This window comes from Dasypus novemcinctus, chromosome 3 (assembly GCF_030445035.2).
Source record: "Dasypus novemcinctus isolate mDasNov1 chromosome 3, mDasNov1.1.hap2, whole genome shotgun sequence".
NCBI classification, from domain to species: domain Eukaryota; kingdom Metazoa; phylum Chordata; class Mammalia; order Cingulata; family Dasypodidae; genus Dasypus; species Dasypus novemcinctus.
The window spans coordinates 52602368-52619925 of record NC_080675.1 but is presented as its reverse complement, the minus strand read 5'-3'; the positions used below and the strand labels follow the sequence as shown (position 1 = coordinate 52619925).

Here is a 17558-nt window from a genome sequence, read left to right as displayed (position 1 = left end):
CACAATCAGCTTATTCTCTATTTGAGATAATAGATAAAAAAGCAAAGACATGCAATAAGTTATTTTAGCTTATTGTGAAGAAGTTCATATAGGATGAGGGAATAGGTCAGCTATACAAGGGGAAGGGATTCAGGAAAGACTTCATAGATGAGGGAAATCTTACTTGAGGTAAATCCTCAAAGGTGAATAGCTGTTTGCCATGTGGTAAGTGAGGATGGATATGCAATGAGGCAAGAGAACATAGTCAAGAACAGCAAGGCATTATCAGGGAAATGTAAGTAATTGGTCAGTGACTAGAACTTAGGGCTATGGGATGCAATGAGTGGTAAGCAAAATCCAAATCATGAAAAACCCTGGATATTAAGGAATTTTTGGATTTACTTTAAGGCAGTAAGGATCTGTTTGTGCACAAAGTGGGAAATAATTACAATCTTATTTTATATATATTGCCATGGAAAATTCAGTCTTGAATTTCTTCAATTTTAAATGTGTGCTATTTACAAATCCATTAAGGATTGTAGGTAATGAGTGATATGATCATAATTACCTTTTATTTAGCAAGATCATTTGAGGGGCACTGTGCAATGTAATGGATGGATTAGAGGGGATTATGAATGGAGGCAAGGAGCCTGGTTTGATGACTATTGAGTAAATCTGGTGAGACATTGTGTAGCAGTGAAGATATATTAAAAAGTATCATATTTTAGAGACTGCCAAGAAGGAGAATAGATGGGACTTAGTTTTAATGAGAGTTACAAAAGAAGGGAAAGTTTGAGATGATTCCCAGGTTTCTGGCTAGAATTATTTGATAGATAGATGGCAGTTCCATTCATGGGAGTTGGGGGGCAATACGGAGGAAGGACAGAATTAGGAGGAAATAAAGAATGGGGTTTTATACATGCTGAATTTGAGGTGCCATTGGGTTTCATAGAAATGAAATGACCTATTAGACGTTTCAGACCCAAAGCTAACTGCTGCATTGACAATTTCAGGTATACTTAGTTTTCTCTGGAAATCTGTGACTGTTGCTTTCTTATTACAACTAGATACTATTATAGAAAAGTAGTATTAGGGATTTCAAGTTATTATTAATTAAATGAAATTAACTTGAATGAGGTACTACTTTAGCACTCCTTATACAAAGGTGTGGTGGTTTGGAACTGTCTTCATACCCCAGAAAAACATTTTCTTAGATTTAATTCATTCCTGTCGGTGTGACCCCATTGTATTATAAGTAGGTCCTTTTGATGAAGTTACTTCAGTTAAAGTGTGACCCACCTCAATCAGGATGGGTCTTAATACTATTACTGGAGTCCTTTATAAGCAGAATGAAATTCAGATAGAGGGAAAGCCACAAGGAGCTGCCAGAAGCTGAAATTAACAGAACCCAGAAGAGAACGGAGAGGCCAGCCCTAGAACTCCAGTCATTGGGAAAAAAACATAACCTTGATGATGCCATGATTTGATCTATCTTTTTTATTTTTATTTTTTAAAGATTTATTTATTTCTCTCCCCTCCCCCCTCCCCCCTGGTTGTCTGTTCTCTGTGTCTCTTCGCTGCATCTTCTTTGTTGGCTTCTCTTGTCAGCGACATGGGAATCTGTGCTTCTTTTTGTTGCGTCATCTTGTGTCAGCTCTCCATGTGTGCGGCACCATTCCTGGGCAGGCTGCACCTTCCTTCGCACTGGGCGGCTCTCCCTATGGGGCGCATTCCTTGCACGTGGGGCTCCCCTATGCGGGGGACAGCCCTGCATGGCACAGCACTCCTTGCGCGCATCAGCACTGCACATGGGCCAGCTCCACACGGGTCAAGGAGGCCCAGGGTTAGAACCTCCCATGTGGTAGACGGATGCCCTAACCACTGGGCCAAGTCCGCCACCTGATCTATCTTTCAACCTCAAACCGTTAGCTAAGGGAAGCAGGTGTGGCTTACGTGATTGAGTTTCTGCTTACTACATGGGAGGTCACGTGTTCAATCCCTGGTGTCTCCTGGAGAAGGTGAGCTGGCACGGTGGGCAGGCTTGGCGAGCTGGCGCAACAAGATGATACAACAAGAGATACAAAGAGGAAAGATAATGAGAGACCCAACAAACCAGGGAGCTGAGGTGGCTCAGGTGATTGAGTGCCTTTCTTCCACATGGGAGGTCCTGGGTTCGGTTTCTGGTGCCTCCTAAGGAAAAGATGAGCAGACATAGAGAATATACAGCCAATGGACAAAAGCAAAAAAAAACTGTTAGCTAATAATTTCCCATTGTTTAAGTTGACCCACTGCATGGTAATTGTTTGAGCAGCCAAGAAAACTTAAAACAAAAGGACTAAGACTTGTGCATTTAAATGGACAAGACACCCACTTAATGAGCATACTCTTCAGAAATGACACAACAAATTCAGCATTGTTATCATTGCTGTTATGGAGTTCTTTCCTGACTCCTTATCACTGGTTTAGATCCTTGCCCATGTGGTCTCCTGTATATTCCTCTAATGTTACACTGCCTAATGTTACTCTTATCACACTTCAGGGTAGGGACTTTTATCTTGTTCACTGTCATAGCCTTGTCATCCAGCAGAATATCTGGAACCCCATGCATTCAGTAAATATCTATTGAATGATAGTGTGTCAAATGATTCAAAAGCTGTTACGTACTTTCACTGTTTTGGGGAAACTTTCTCAGTTTCTGCATTTAGTTTTTTTAAAATCAGAATTTACCTTGTGTCTTAATTAAGTTTTTTTCTTTATATCCATATATTAATGCACATAAATTTTATGAAAAAAGTAAATATATGATTATATCATACTTTACTTTTATATAGTCTCTCTTTTGAGTATCCTCATGTCCATTTCCTCCTGTCCCTATTTTGCCTCACTCCAGGTAGCCATGTAAAGATTCGGGTGTAATCTTGCTTTTTCTCCTTACACATATAATCACACACATAAACATATGCAGTATATATGATAGAAATACATAATATCTGTGTTTTTCATCATGTGCAAGTTGAGATCATATTATGAACACTTAATTTTGCTTTTTCCCAGTAAATCCTGTAGAAATTACTCTAGGTTAACTGCTATTGCATAAGTTAATTCTTTTAATTGTCTGTATGGTATGGATTTCCAATAATTTACTTAATCATGGGGAAGCGGACTTGGCCCAGTGGATAGGGCGTCCGTCTACCACATGGGAGGTCCACGGTTCAAACCCTGGGCCTCCTTGACTCATGTGGAGCTGGCCCATGAGCAGTGCTGATGCACGCAAGAAGTGCCGTGCCTCGCAGGGGTGTCCCCCGCATAGGGGAGCCCCACGCGCAAGGAGTGCGCTCCGTAAGGAGAGCCGCCCAGGGCGAAAGAAAGTGCAGTCTGCCCAGGAATGGCGCCGTACACATGGAGAGCTGACAAAACAAGATGACGCAACAAAAAGAAACATAGATTTCCGTGCCGCTGACAACAATAGAAGCAGACAAAAGAAAGAATATGCTGCCGCAAATAGACACAGAGAACAGACAACCAGGGCGGGTGGGTGGGGGAGAGGGGAGAGAAATAGATAAAATAAATAAATCTTTAAAAAAAAATTTATTCAATCATTTCCCTATTGATAGATATTTATTTATTTATTACTTCATTACTCTTTTCCCCCTGCCATTAGCAATGCTAGAGTGATATTATTGGATATCTCTTCTTTCATTTTTCTTTAATGATGCAACTACTGATTGAGATGCCATTTGAATAAGGAAAAGAGGCACTTTATCATTTGAAATAAAATATGCAGAACAAAGCTAAGCAAACCAACATTTTCTAGCAGGAAATTGCCCTTTGCTTTAAGATTACATTTTAGAAAGTAATTTGCTGAACACATATTGATTGAAAAGACGAGTAGGTGCCTTAGGAATTGGTATGTGGGTGGGATAGATGGATGTCATAAGCAACTTGTTGAGAGGAACCTTACTTAGAATATTCCATAGATTTCTTTAGACTTAGGTACTGTTAACTTTCCCTATGTGCTTTGGTTTTAAATGTGTTGAAGGCTTGGTACCATGTTTTTGTTGAAGCACCCTGCTATTTCTATTTCAGCAGGTGAGAAATATTTGTAGTTTTAGTCAATTGTTCCTTTTCTAAGATAAATTCAACAGTTATTTTAACATTTAGCTTACATATTTGATAACAGGTGTTTTTGAAGATTCATGTACCAGTCACGGTCCAATGAGTTTGGGAGAATTGGAGTTAAAACCAAGTTCTAACCTTGTTCTTCCAACAACACTTCTGACAGCACAAGAAAATGATGTTAATTTGCCAGCAGCAGCTGAAGATTTTTCTCAGGTACCAAATTCATAGCACTTCTACCTTACTTAAAGTCAGAATTGCAAAAATATTGTCTTGGCATGGTACACTGTCAAGAGCACAGTCTTTGGACTCAGAGCCAAATCATGTCTCCTTTATTTACTAACTCAAGCCGGGTTACAAATCTTCACTCGTTTCTAGTTGTGACCTTGAACAAACTACTTAGCCCCTTCTAAGCCTGATTTCCTCATCTGTAAAGTGAAGATAAATGTAATGTATTTATATTACAAGATGATAAGACTATGGAGGTGCATGGGAAAAACACAGTGTAACCTCTATGGTCTTGAGTCAGAAATAATGTTGTAATATTCTTGCATCAATGTCAAATAAGTACTGTGTTAAAAATAGGAGTGTATGGAAAAAATTTACCAATTGTATGCTATGGACCGTAATCAGTGGTAAATGGTCTGATGATGTTATCTTGTAATCTGTAACAGATATTCCACAACAATGTAATGTGTTGGTGGAGAGGTGTTGTATGGGAATTCTGCATATTTGCATGACTGTTTTGTAAGTTCACAACTTCACTAATGAAAAAAAATTAAATATATATATAAAAATAGCAAATAAAGTATTTAAAACATCTGGCACCTAGGTAGGTAGCTGTTACTGCTCAATAATTTGCACATCATTGGTAGTAATGTTTATGACATTAAAATTTGTGTATTACCATTGAACTATAAGAAATTTCATACTGAGTTAAGCCAATGGCCCATGCAACCTAGGATACTGAAAAAACAGGATAATTGCTCTCCAAGATGTTACTGTCAAATTGCTTATGTTATTAGCTAGCTTTGTTTCCATATGATGATAAGGCATTTCTCATTGTGTTAATGTATTCAATACATCTTCACTGCATGGTATTGTGCTAGGTGTTGAGAAGGAAAAGATATACGTGTATAAGATCAAGATTGTGTATGGAACTCATCCATTGTATAAACACAATATTATCATCCTGTGACCAAGCAAAGGTTAGGAAAAGCTACTTAATATTGAATGAATCTGTTATAACTTCTGTATAAAAGAAAGATTGTTTGTGACCTTGGACAGACAAAGGTTCTTGGATATGACAGTAAAACCACTATTCATAAAAGAAAAATATTCATAACTTGGTCTTTATCAAAAATAAAAACTCTTCTTTAAAACACACTAAGAAAATGAAAAAGCCACAAACTGGAAGAAAGTATCTATAGATCACTTATCTCATAAAAGATAAACCAGAATGCCTTAGGAGCTCATGGTACTCAGTATTAAGAAAACAAAAGAATTCAATTAAAAAATGGGTAAAAGTTTTGAGCAGATACTCCATCTATCGAAGATACACAGATGGCAAATAAGTACATGAAAAGAAGATCAGCATTGTTAGTCATAACAATTACAAAAGGAGCATGAGGTAAATATGTGCAGTTTATTATCTCTTAATCATACCTCGTTAAAGTTGTTAAAAAATAAAAGATTGCTTTCTTTTAATTCTCAACCTGTTTTAATGAAACTGTGAAGCATTACCAGAAGAATGGAACTGAAAAAATTCCTTTGTTAGATTTCTTTAGTTGACAGGGAAGTATGGCTAGTAATAATAGTACACATTATTTTCTCCCTTATTTTAATTCATTTAATCCTTATAACAACCTAACAAGGTAGGTATTATTATTATCCCCATTTTATGAGTGAGGAAAGTAAGGCATTGAGGGGTTTTAAATAACCTGTGTAAGGTCAGAGTTAGAAAATTGCCTCACCAGGTTAGAACACAGGGAGTTTATCTCTAGAATCCTTTGTCTTAACCACTAGGGTTATAGAAGAGAGCCAATAGGGAGGTTCCAAGTCTTAACATCCAGAAATAGTTACAATACCCACCTTAGAAATACACATCAAAATATATTTATGTCAAGGCAGAAATCTACATGACAAATGGTTCAAAACTTGAAGACCATAGTTACATTTCTTGTTACTACTGCAGTCTAAAGCTATTCATTTTTACATCTGGATAAAGAGACGCCTGCCAGAGTTGGAGTGGTTACATTTGAGTCCATGTTGCCAGGTGTTTCAGATTTTTCTATGGTTGTATTTATTGATAAGAACTAAGAGATAACTTTTTCATTAAAAAAAAATATTGAAGCATATTATTCATATATGACTAGACATAAACAGTAAGTGTATAGTAAAAGTTGTGAACTTACAAAACAAACATGCATATTATCAGGAGCCCAGAGGTAACTTTTTAAGTTTCTTTCAAAGTATACCTGATAGTAATTTTTAGGGACTCATCATAATCTGGCTCATAAAACAGAAAAGGGAAAAAAGAAAATAGCTTAAACCATCACAATATATCATGTGTGATTATGAGGGAATTTGTGACTATTGTAAATTTCAAATTTTGTTAGATTATAGGTAAGGAAGAGAGATGATAGGGCTTATGGTAGAATATAAGTTTCTTAGATGGTGAACAAGGATAACAATAGAATTAAATGATACTACTATATATAAAGGCTCTTTGAAAATTGCAGTGCATTATGCAAATTTTTATTTTATGCAATAATGGTTATATTGTAGAGCTTACAGCCAGTTATAAATGATTTAAGTTCTTGTCTAAATCTATCAGGTGTATATAGATCTAGAATAATTTGATTTATAAATTGTTGTGACTTATCTAATAAAAATGTAAAAATGACCTGAATATTCCAAATATATATATACTATCCAAATCTTTATTAAGACTTTATTTGCAATATCATTCCTTTGGTTATATGTACCCCATTGCCTATTTCCTGATAGAAGTGCTAATAAGTACCTAAATCACAAAAAGGAAATGAGGAGGCACAGAATATACTAAACATTTAAATAATTTAATCAAGTGCTTAGGTTTTTTAAAAAAGTAACCTTAAAAAATAATGTTATGACTTCATGTTTTATAGTCCCAACAAAAGCAAGACTGGAATGTTAAACAAGTTGAACACAAGCCTGCACAAAGTCGTTTAATACGTGTAAGAAGTAAATCTGATATTTCACTTCCACAGGAACAAGGTAAATCTTGTTTTCATGAAATAATATAATAGCTATACTTATTCTGATATTTGAACAGATACATAATGAGAGTTCTTAATTTTAGATATGTCTTATTCTTTTTTTTTTTTTTAAAGATTTATTTATTTATTTAATTCCCCCCCCCCCTCCCCTGGTTGTCTGTTCTTGGTGTCTGCTTGCTGCGTCTTGTTTCTTTGTCCGCTTCTGTTGTCGTCAGCGGCTCGGGAAGTGTGGGCGGCGCCATTCCTGGGCAGGCTGCTCTTTCTTTTCACGCTGGGCGGCTTTCCTCACGGGCGCACTCCTTGCGCGTGGGGCTCCCCCACGCGGGGGACACCCTTGCGTGGCACAGCACTCCTTGCGCGCATCAGCGCTGCGCATGGCCAGCTCCACACGGGTCAAGGAGGCCTGGGGTTTGAACCGCGGACCTCCCATATGGTAGACGGATGCCCTAACCACTGGGCCAAAGTCCGTTTCCCCAGATATGTCTTATTCTTGTCTATGATTTTGTTTCTCTCATTTAGTCCATTTGGGCAAAGAATCTGGTATTGTATTTGACAGTACATTTGTTTCTTCTTTTTATCAGTAAACACTGCTTATAATGAATTTTTAGGAATCATAGCTAGTGTTATTCCTTTAATCCTGCCTTTTGGTTGTTGTACAACTGAATGTCAGTCTTTTTTCTATATATAGACCTGTATGTATGTTATAAGTGTCTGTTTGAAATTATAAAATGTGAAAGGCAGGGATTAAATCTGTTAATGTGCTTATAAAGTCTGTTTTGTGTTGTATGTGATGTTGACCAACAAATACAACTTAAAATAATTATTCTCATATTAAATCCTATTATATGAATGGCGTGTCTAAATTGTTGTCTGATAATAGACAGCAAACAGCTTTGAAATGTATTGATGTCTTCATGGTTCTGCAAGGCAGTTGGCCTTGTGCTTTGTTTGCTCTCTTACTACTTGGTCATTTAAATATTGTATAAACTAAATTCTGAGATATAGAAGCAGAAACTAAGATCTCTTCTGTTCAGAAACCTTCTGGCCACAATCCAGGAAGAAATATTAGTAATATTTTGAGCAGTAGAATGTTTTTCTTTGCTTTTATAACTGTGATTTTTGTTTCATTTTCAAATAATATTTGAGTGAACACATGTTATCAAATGGTCATATAATATGCCCTGAAACTATGCTTTTGGCATTTGGGGAAGGAGCTAAATGAGGAAGGGCTCAAGATAGTTACTAAGATGATGCTACAAGAGGTTAAGGTGGTATATTTACTCTTTCCTTTGTTTTCTGTTTCTCTCTTACTCCAACTTTTAAGAACTTTGTCTTCCTACCCCCATCTAACCATTGTATACTAGTATTAATGTTTTAGTATCCTATGGGAAAATTGCCTATAAAATTCTTCTCATGCTGATTTAAAAGTTGATCATGACAGCGTATAGATATGAGTAAGTAAATGTCCCTAAGATGATATCAGGAATGACTTGATATCCCCTTCTACTGAGTACTTATTACTATTCATGGTCAATCACTGTTCACATAATTATAATTTTTAAAGAAATAATCATTTCTTAAAATTATAAATGAATTTTATTTCTTCGAGGAATGTAGTATTTAATAAAACTGTCAGTTTTCTCAGCTGATGGGAAAAATACCTTTGGTAAGATTTTAAGACTTAAATATCTCTTTTTAGGAATTGGACATTGTTTTCAATTTCACATATATGAATGTCTTACTCAGAGTGCTAAAAAGTCCTCTAGAGCTTTCAGGACTTTAGGTGACCTTGAAAAATTCAATCCTATCTCTCATACACAGAGACCTTGAAGGAATGAAGAAAATTCACTTTACCACAGGGAATCAAAACCAAATCTTTTTTTGACAGAGAAATGCATCTAAGGGTATTTGAACCCCAAATTATGACTACTTCAGGAGGAAGTATCTTGTACTTCACTTTAAAATGCATAGTAGTTTAATGTGTGTATAAAGAAATCTGGGGACACGGACTTGGCCCAATGGATAGGGCATCCGTCTACCACATGGGAGGTCCGCGGTTCAAACCCGGACCTCCTTGACGTGTGTGGAGCTGGCCCATGCACGCTGATGTGCACAAGGATGCCATGCTACGCAGGGGTGTCCCCCGCGTAGGGGAGCCCCACGCACAAGGAGTGCGCCTGGTAAGGAGAGCCGCCAGCTGACACAACAAGATGACGCAAAAAAAGAAACATAGATTCCTGGTGCCGCTGATAAGGATGGAAGTGGTCACAGAAAGAACACAGAGCAAATGGACACAGAGAGCAGACAACTGAAATAAATTAAAAAAATAAATCTTTAAAAAAAAAAAGAAATCATACTAATAGTAGCAGCTCTGTCAACCATTATGCATTAAAAATTTACTGAAGATATGGTTGGACGTAGGTTCCAGTACTATGCTGCCAGGAAATCTATAAAATCCTTGGGTTTTCCCCCCTTTATTGTTAATTTCAGGTTTTTATAGAAGGGAGAAAAGTTGAATTGATTGTTCTGACAGGTAATATCTTTGGAATCTAAGAGTAAAACCCTTTCATTTGGTAATTGAATTCATTGGGTATATTTTTTACTACATGATACCACTTATGTAATTCTAAGTCCTCATTGATGTGTCTGCAGTTTTATTGTGTAATCAGCTTTTTGAAAAAGCAATTTAAATAATTCAGGTCTATTCTTTTTCCTTTTACTTTGCAAGCTAACTTACTGTATCCATTACTGTGTAAGTTAACTTTCTTCAGTACAAATGAGGGACTAGTTTTTAATCCATTTTTTTGTTATGAACCTAGGGACAACTAAACTCTATAAAGTAACATTAAAATAGTTTGCCTTTTAAAAATATTTTCCTTCTTTGGATAGTTTTTCTCTTAGTTTTTTTAAGATATCATAATAAATAATAATTAGTCAAACAGACTGTACTGCAGTCAAGGGGAAATCAATTTAGGTCATATGATTTATGGCTATATCCTATGAGAGATTGGGTTGTCAAAGTTTCTTGAAGATCACAGAATTCTACATTGTTTTTATTTGTAGATTATGTATGTTCAGAAAATATGTGTCAAAGTGTTAAAAATAATAGATGTAATTGCAGTAATTTATCAAAATCATTTTACATTTTTGAGGGGAATATACTCATAGAATCACAAAAGTTTTCTTTTTGGTATTATGTCCTCAGTTTACTACTTAGCCATCTTGATACCTTTTATACCCTACATAATGTGATTGCAGCTTAAATATGAGAGAATTGAGAAATTCAAGGCTTAGGTATATTTAGAAGCTATTCCTGACCACTTGCTCAAATGAAATAATTTTTGTTCTTCAATAAAGTGGTAAATATTTTCCTTTTATATATTTAAAATATTAAATTATAAGGGCTATTAGAATTATAACTTTGATAGTGATTTAAAAACCATAGTTAAAAGTTTTTTAGGTTGATTTTTTTTTAAAGGTATGACAGGGATTTCAAAACCATGTGCATGGATTTCTATTGGGGAAGGGAATGGGCACAGACTAATTAGTCTGCTTCTAAAAATCCACAGATCCAAAGCATTGTCTGAATTAATATGTCTTCACAAATTTGTCTTCCACAAATCAGTGCTATGATTGATTATGCTATTTAAAGTGTTGCTGAATCTGGAGTTTCCACCTAGGATGTCAAACTTGGAAAGACATCTTGACTCTAACTATAATAAAATGCCAGATAAAACTACAATGTCATAATGTTTCTTGAACTCGTGAGAGATCTGAGGATACGGAACAGCTAAGTAGCTTAAAATCTAAAGAGAGATAGACTTCTCCAAAAAAAAAAAAAAGTCTCTCCCACTTATAGGCTCTTCTCCATAGACTTCTAATAAAAGAAAGATTGGGGTTTAGGGTAGGCGATTAAAGAGAGCCCTCTTCCGTGGAGCATTCCTGGAAGAAGGGAGTGGCCACCACTTCAGAAAGACAGGAAGTCCTGTTTGGACCCTTCTGCTATAAGAACAAAAGCTGTAAGCTGCTGGGGAGGGCCATAGGTGAAAACCCATTGAGGTTGGGGAAAGAGTAAAGAAGAAAACCCTCTGCTCCTGGCAGAGGAGAAGGAAATAGTCTTGGGCCCAAGATCTTATATCAGTAAGATTCAGGGACTCTTACTGCTGGAGCAGGAGTAGGAAGCTCTTGTAGAAACTGGCCAAATGCCCATGGCTGAGTTTGGCTGCCACAGGTTGGAGAGGAAGGGTCTGCCCATTACTGAGGCTAGGCTAAGACAACAAAGAACACCCTTTCCCCATCCTCTACCATGAAACGAACAACTACTGAATTTTACACAACAGTAGTCTCCTATTGGGTGAGTATCAAGAATATATATTGAGACCCCGTTATGGTGCAAGTGAAGGCCAAAAGCTAGAGGCGGGAACAGGAATATTGAGGAAAACTGAGGTATTTCAGGGCTTACAGTAAGCACAGAGTAACCCTAGACAATTTTGAACCTGGTGGTACACCAGTGTTAACAACAAAATTCAAAGCCATCTTAACTCCTGGCTAGATTGACTTAACCCCTAACATTAATGTCATAGCCTAAGAAGAACCATGCCCATTTCCAGTCATAAATACTATTTACTTCAGTCTCTGTTGTCCTGTACAAAATGTCTGGCATTCAATCAAAATTTTAACACATATAAAGAAAGCAAGGAAATATAAAAACCAATGCACTGTTCAGAGATAAAGCAATCTTTTAAGAACAAGGCTCAGAAATGATTGACATGTTGGAACGGTCAGAGAATTTTAAAATAACTATGATTAACATGCTAAAGGCCTTAGTATAAAAGGTAGATAAAACATGTATGAACAGATGGGGATTTGCACAGGTGGAAAATATAAGAAAGAGTCTAATAGAAATGTTAGAGGCAAAAAATAGTACTAGAAATGAAGAATGTTTTCAGTGGGCTTATCAGTACACTAGCAAGGCCCAAGAATCAGTAAACCTGAAAATAGTCAATAGAATCCCCAAATTGAAATACAAAGTGAAAGAAGAATGAAAAGAAAATTAAACATATCTGAGCATCCAAGAGCTGTAGGGCAAAATAAGATACCCTAATAACATAAATGTAATTGGAATTGCAATAGGAGAAAGGGGAGCAAATGGGGCAGAAATATTTGAAGAAATAATGGTCAATAATTTTACAAGAGTAATGAAAGATATACTACTGATTCAAGAATCTCAGAGAACCCCAAGAAGATTAAAAGAAAAAGTATATGTCTTATTCAAACTGCTGAAAACCAAAGATAAAGAGAAAACATTCTGTTTTGACACATTCTTGTCAAAAATTGTACAGGTCAGACGACAATAGAGTGACATCTTTAAAGTGCTGAAACAAAAAAAGCTGTCCACCCAGAATTCTATACCCAGAAAAAATATCTTTCCTAAGTGAAGACAAAATAAATACTTCTTCAGATAAATGAAAGCTGAGAAACAGACCTGGATTACAAAACAAAACAAAAAAAGGAAGAGTTTTAGGCAAAATTTATGATACCACAAAAATTAAAAAATGAGGAGTTAAAATGTTTAAAATGAAGGCTTATCTAAAAGACTTATCAGTTACTCTGAAAGAGAATTGATTGTCTAAAACAAAGATAATAGCAATATATTGTTTGTTTATAGCATCTGTAAAAATAAAATGTATGACAACAGTAGCACAAAAGATGGGGTGAAGGAAATGGAAGTATACTGTTGCAAGCATCTAACAGTATATGTTAAATGGTATATTTTTGGAAGGTAGATGGTGATAAATTAAAGATGTACATTTTAAACTCTAGGGCAATTGCTAAAGAGTTTTAAAATACTAATCAATAAGAAGTACTCAATCCAAAAGCAGGCAGAAAATGAGGGGAAAAGGAACAAAAAGAAAACAGCAAAATGGTAGATTTAAATCCAACCATATTAATAATTACATTAAATGTTAGTACTCTAGGCATACCAGTTAAAATACAAACTGTCAGAATAGGTTAAAAATAAAAGCAAGCCCAAATTTCTGCTATCTACAGGAAGCTCACTTTAAATATAAAGACATAGATAAGTTAAAAGTAAAGAATGGGGAAAAAAATAAACCATGCAATACTAATTAAGAGAAACCTGAGGGAATGGATGTAGCTCAAGTGGTTGAGTTAGATCTCTGGTACCTCCTAAGGGCAAACAAATTAAAAAAACAACAACTCTAATTGGGGAGTGGATGTAGCTCAGTGGTTGAACTCCTGCTTCCCACATGCAAGGCCTTGGGTTCAATCTCTGGTACTTCCTAAAAAAAAAAAAAGAAACCTGAGTGACTGTTTTATATCAGACATATTTCAAAACAAACAAAATATTACCAAATATAAAGAGGAACATTAATAATAAATGGGATAATTCAAGAAGATATAACAATCTTAAATGTGTATCCACAGTTTCAAAATACATGAAAGAAAATTTGATAGAACTATTAGAAATAGACAATTTCACAGATATCGTTGGATACTTCAACATTCTCTTCTCAGTAATCAGTAGAAAAAGGAGCTAGATAATCAGTAAGATTATAGAAGACCTGAACAATACTCTGAACCAACCTAACCTAATTGATATAAAGCAGATTATACTTCTTTTCCAGGTACACATGCAACATTCACCAAGATAGACTGTATTCTGTGACATGAAACAAATCTCAACAAATTGTTATTTTATAAAATATAGTCTCTGAATTCAATGGAAGTAAATACAAAATCATTATTAGAAAAATATCTGAAAAATTCCCAAATATATATATATTTTTTAAAGATTTTATTTTTATTTATTTAATTCCCCTCCCCTCCCCCGGTTGTCTGTTTTCTGTGTCTTTTTGCTGCGTCTTGTTTCTTTGTCTGCTTCTGTTGTCGTCAGCGGCACGGGAAGTGTGGGTGGTGCCATTCCTCGGCAGGCTGCTCCCTCCTTCGGGCTGGGCGGCTCTCCTTATGGGTGCACTCCTTGCGCGTGGGGCTCCCCTACGCGGGGAACACCCCTGTGTAGCACGGCACTCCTTGCGTGCATCAGCACTGCGCATGGGCCAGCTCCACACGGGTCAAGGAGGCCTGGGGCTTGAACCGCGGACCTCCCATGTGGTAGACGGACGCCCTAACCACTGGGCCAAAGTCCGTTTCCCCCCAAATATTTTTAAGTTAAACGGCATACCTTGTAAATCCGTGGGTCAGAGAGCAAGTTACAGGAAGTTGATTAGCTCAAGTGATGGGTCTTCTGCCTACCATGTGAGAGGGCCTATGTTTGATTCTTGGGACTTCCAGGTGAAAAAGAAGAGAACGCATGCCTGCATGGTGAGCCAGTGGCCATGTGGTGAGCTGAGTGCCTACATGAGTGCCTATGTGGTGAGTCGAGTGCCCACGCAGGTGAGCCAAGTGCCCACATGATGCCTCGTGGTGAGCTGAGTACCCATGTGGCGAGCCGAGTGACTGCAGGAGTGCCCGTGTGGGGACCTAGTGCCCGCATGGTGAGCCACATGCCTGCATGGTGAGCTGAGTACCCACTCGGTGAGCCAGTTCAGCACAAGTGAGTCATGCAGCATGATGATGCTGCAACGAAAGAGGGACGAAGGGGAGAGTCAAGGTAAAGCACAGCAGAAACCAGGAACTGAGGTGGCGCAGCTGACAGGGAATCTTTCTCTACATCAGAGGTCCCCAGGATCGAATCCCAGTGAATCCTAAAAGAGAAAAAAGGAGAAGATAAGACAAAGAAAGAAATAGATACAGAAAACCACACAACAAATGGACACAGACAGCAAAAACAACAGGGCGGGGGGGGGGGGGAGAGTGAGGGAGGTAGAATTAAATACATCTTTTAAAAAAAGAACAGCAAGTTACAAAGGAAATTAGAAAATATTTTGAACTGAATTAAAATGAAAATACCACATATCAAAATTTATGAAATGAAGCTAAAATGATTAGAGGGAAATGTATAGCATTAAATACTTATGTCAGGATAGAAGAAAGTTCTCAAATCAATATACTTCTGCCTTAAGAAATCATAAAAAGAAAAGCAAATTAATCCTCAAACCAGCATAAGGAAGGAAATAATAAAGGTAAGGGCAGAAATAATGAAATAGAAAACATAAATATAATACAAAAATAGTGAAACAAAGTTCTTTGAAACAATTAGTAAACTTGGTAAACCTCTAGCCAGAATGATGACAGAAAAAAGAAAGAAAATGTAAATTACCTTTATTAAGAATTAAAGGCTCTCTTTCTAGGCACAAGGACCTGGGCGGCCAGCGGTGGATAGGCCCGAGGGCTGGCAGGGAGTGTGGCGACCATGTGGGCTGTCCTGAAGCCAACGGGGCGCCCTCCCAGCTGCCATGGGGGGCTGCGGGCTACTGGCGTGGTGCTGGGCTGGGGCAGCCGGGCTGGGGCAGCCTGGGCTCCGGGCACAGAACAAACATTTGGCATTTTGTTAGAAGTCTCCATGGCCAGGGTTGCGCTTGGTGGGATGAGCATCTTTTTGAAGAAAATGTTCCATTTAGTGAGCAGTTGGTCTCTGATGAAAATAAAACCCAATTAGCAAGTAAACAGTGTCCTCTGAAAGATGAACCATGGCCTATACATCCTTGGGAACCAGGTTCCTCTAGAGTTGGACTTATTGCACTGAATGAAGCTGGACATGATGCCTTTTTGGACCAAGGATGGTATACAGCATGTGGTCACATTACTTGAGGTACGAGACTGTCATGTCTTAAAAGTACGCTCTGAAGGAAAACCGTAATGGAAGAATGGCAGCCTTAACTGTAGGAGGAAAAACTGTGTAACGTTTCCGAAAAGCTGAATCCATATTGGAATTTTACTGAGAACTTGGATTGCTGCCAAAACAGAAAATTAAAATCTTTCCTGTGACAGATATGCTATAATTAAGCTGCACTCAGCTTTACATTGTGCACTTTCGCCCAGGACAGTATGTGGATGTCACAGCTAAAACTATTGGTAAAGGTTTTCAAGGAGTCATGAAAGATGGGGATTTAAAGGCCTGCCTGCTACTCATGGTCAAAGGAAAACCCATAGACTATCTGGAGCTGTCTCAACTGGTGATGTTGCCAGAGTCTGGCTTGGAACTAAAATGCCTGGACAAATGGGAAACAGAGATAGGACAGCATTTGGACTGAAGGCGTGGAGAATAAACACAAAGTACAATATAATCTATGTAAATGGCTCTGTACCTGGACATAAATACTGTTTAGTAAAATCAGAGATTCTAACCTGACTGCACATAAGGACTCCTGTAAAAATCTCCCTTTCACTATGTACTTTCCTGATGGAGATGAGGAGGAACTACCAGAAGATTTGTATGATGAGCATGTGTGTCAGCCCAATGCACCTATCCATCACCTTTGCCTGATCTTACTGTGGGCAGAATCTCACGTACTTTGGTTTTTCAGCCCGAATGGTGATGCTCAGGAACGAGAGTCTCCTGGCCGTGATGGTACTGCACTGCCCCTCTTTGTCAAGGGCACTAATATGTTACCCATCCCCAAGACAAGTTTTCTTAGGAAAATGACCACATTAAATGCCATTTTATTAGATTGGATGTGCCAAATGTTAAAGGATTGTCAGTTTGCATATTAACAAAATCTTTGTAGTTTGTGGGCATCATATGACACATTTCCCAAATTGTCCTAAAGTATATATGAATGTAATTTTCTTTTACTAAAAATGATTTTGTCTTTGTGAGAGGGGTGGTTGTGAACCCTGGAGAATAATATGGGAACTATGTTGTAACCTATTTTAATAAACCATTTCCTTAAAAAAAAAAAAAAAAAGGGGTAATCAATACAGAGCTATAGAAATTAATGAGGTTATAAATAATCTTTATGCCCAGAAATCTGATATCAAAGATGAAGTGAATAAATTTCTTCTGTACTAATTCAAGAAGAAACTTGTAAACCAAATAAACCTTTATTTGTTGAAGAAAATGAATTCTTAGTTTAAACATTTCCAACAAAGAAAACTCCAGGCTCAGATGGCTTCACTGGTGGTGTCTACCAAATAGTAAAGGGGAAAATAGTATTGATTCTACTCATACTCTTCCAGAAAATAGAAGAGGGGAACATTAACCTGATATCAAAACCAGAAAAAGACATTACTGGAAAAGAAAATTGTAGACTAAGAACCTTCATGAGTATATGCAAAATT

The 17558-nt window shown here is 37.1% G+C and overlaps 1 protein-coding gene and 1 pseudogene across 10 annotated transcripts in view; both read left to right on the top strand.

Moving 5' to 3' along the window:
* KIAA0586 (KIAA0586 ortholog) overlaps positions 1-17558 on the top strand; it is a 152171-nt gene that overhangs the window by 108859 nt on the left and 25754 nt on the right. For all 10 annotated transcript variants that reach the window (XM_058293360.2, XM_058293357.2, XM_058293359.2 and 7 more), the window contains exons 28-29: positions 4160-4311; positions 7245-7353. In XM_058293360.2, the coding sequence (XP_058149343.1) occupies positions 4160-4311; positions 7245-7353 (261 nt within the window). The remainder of the gene's footprint in view (positions 1-4159; positions 4312-7244; positions 7354-17558) is intronic.
* Positions 14792-17134, top strand: LOC139438130 (large ribosomal subunit protein uL3m pseudogene; annotated as a pseudogene).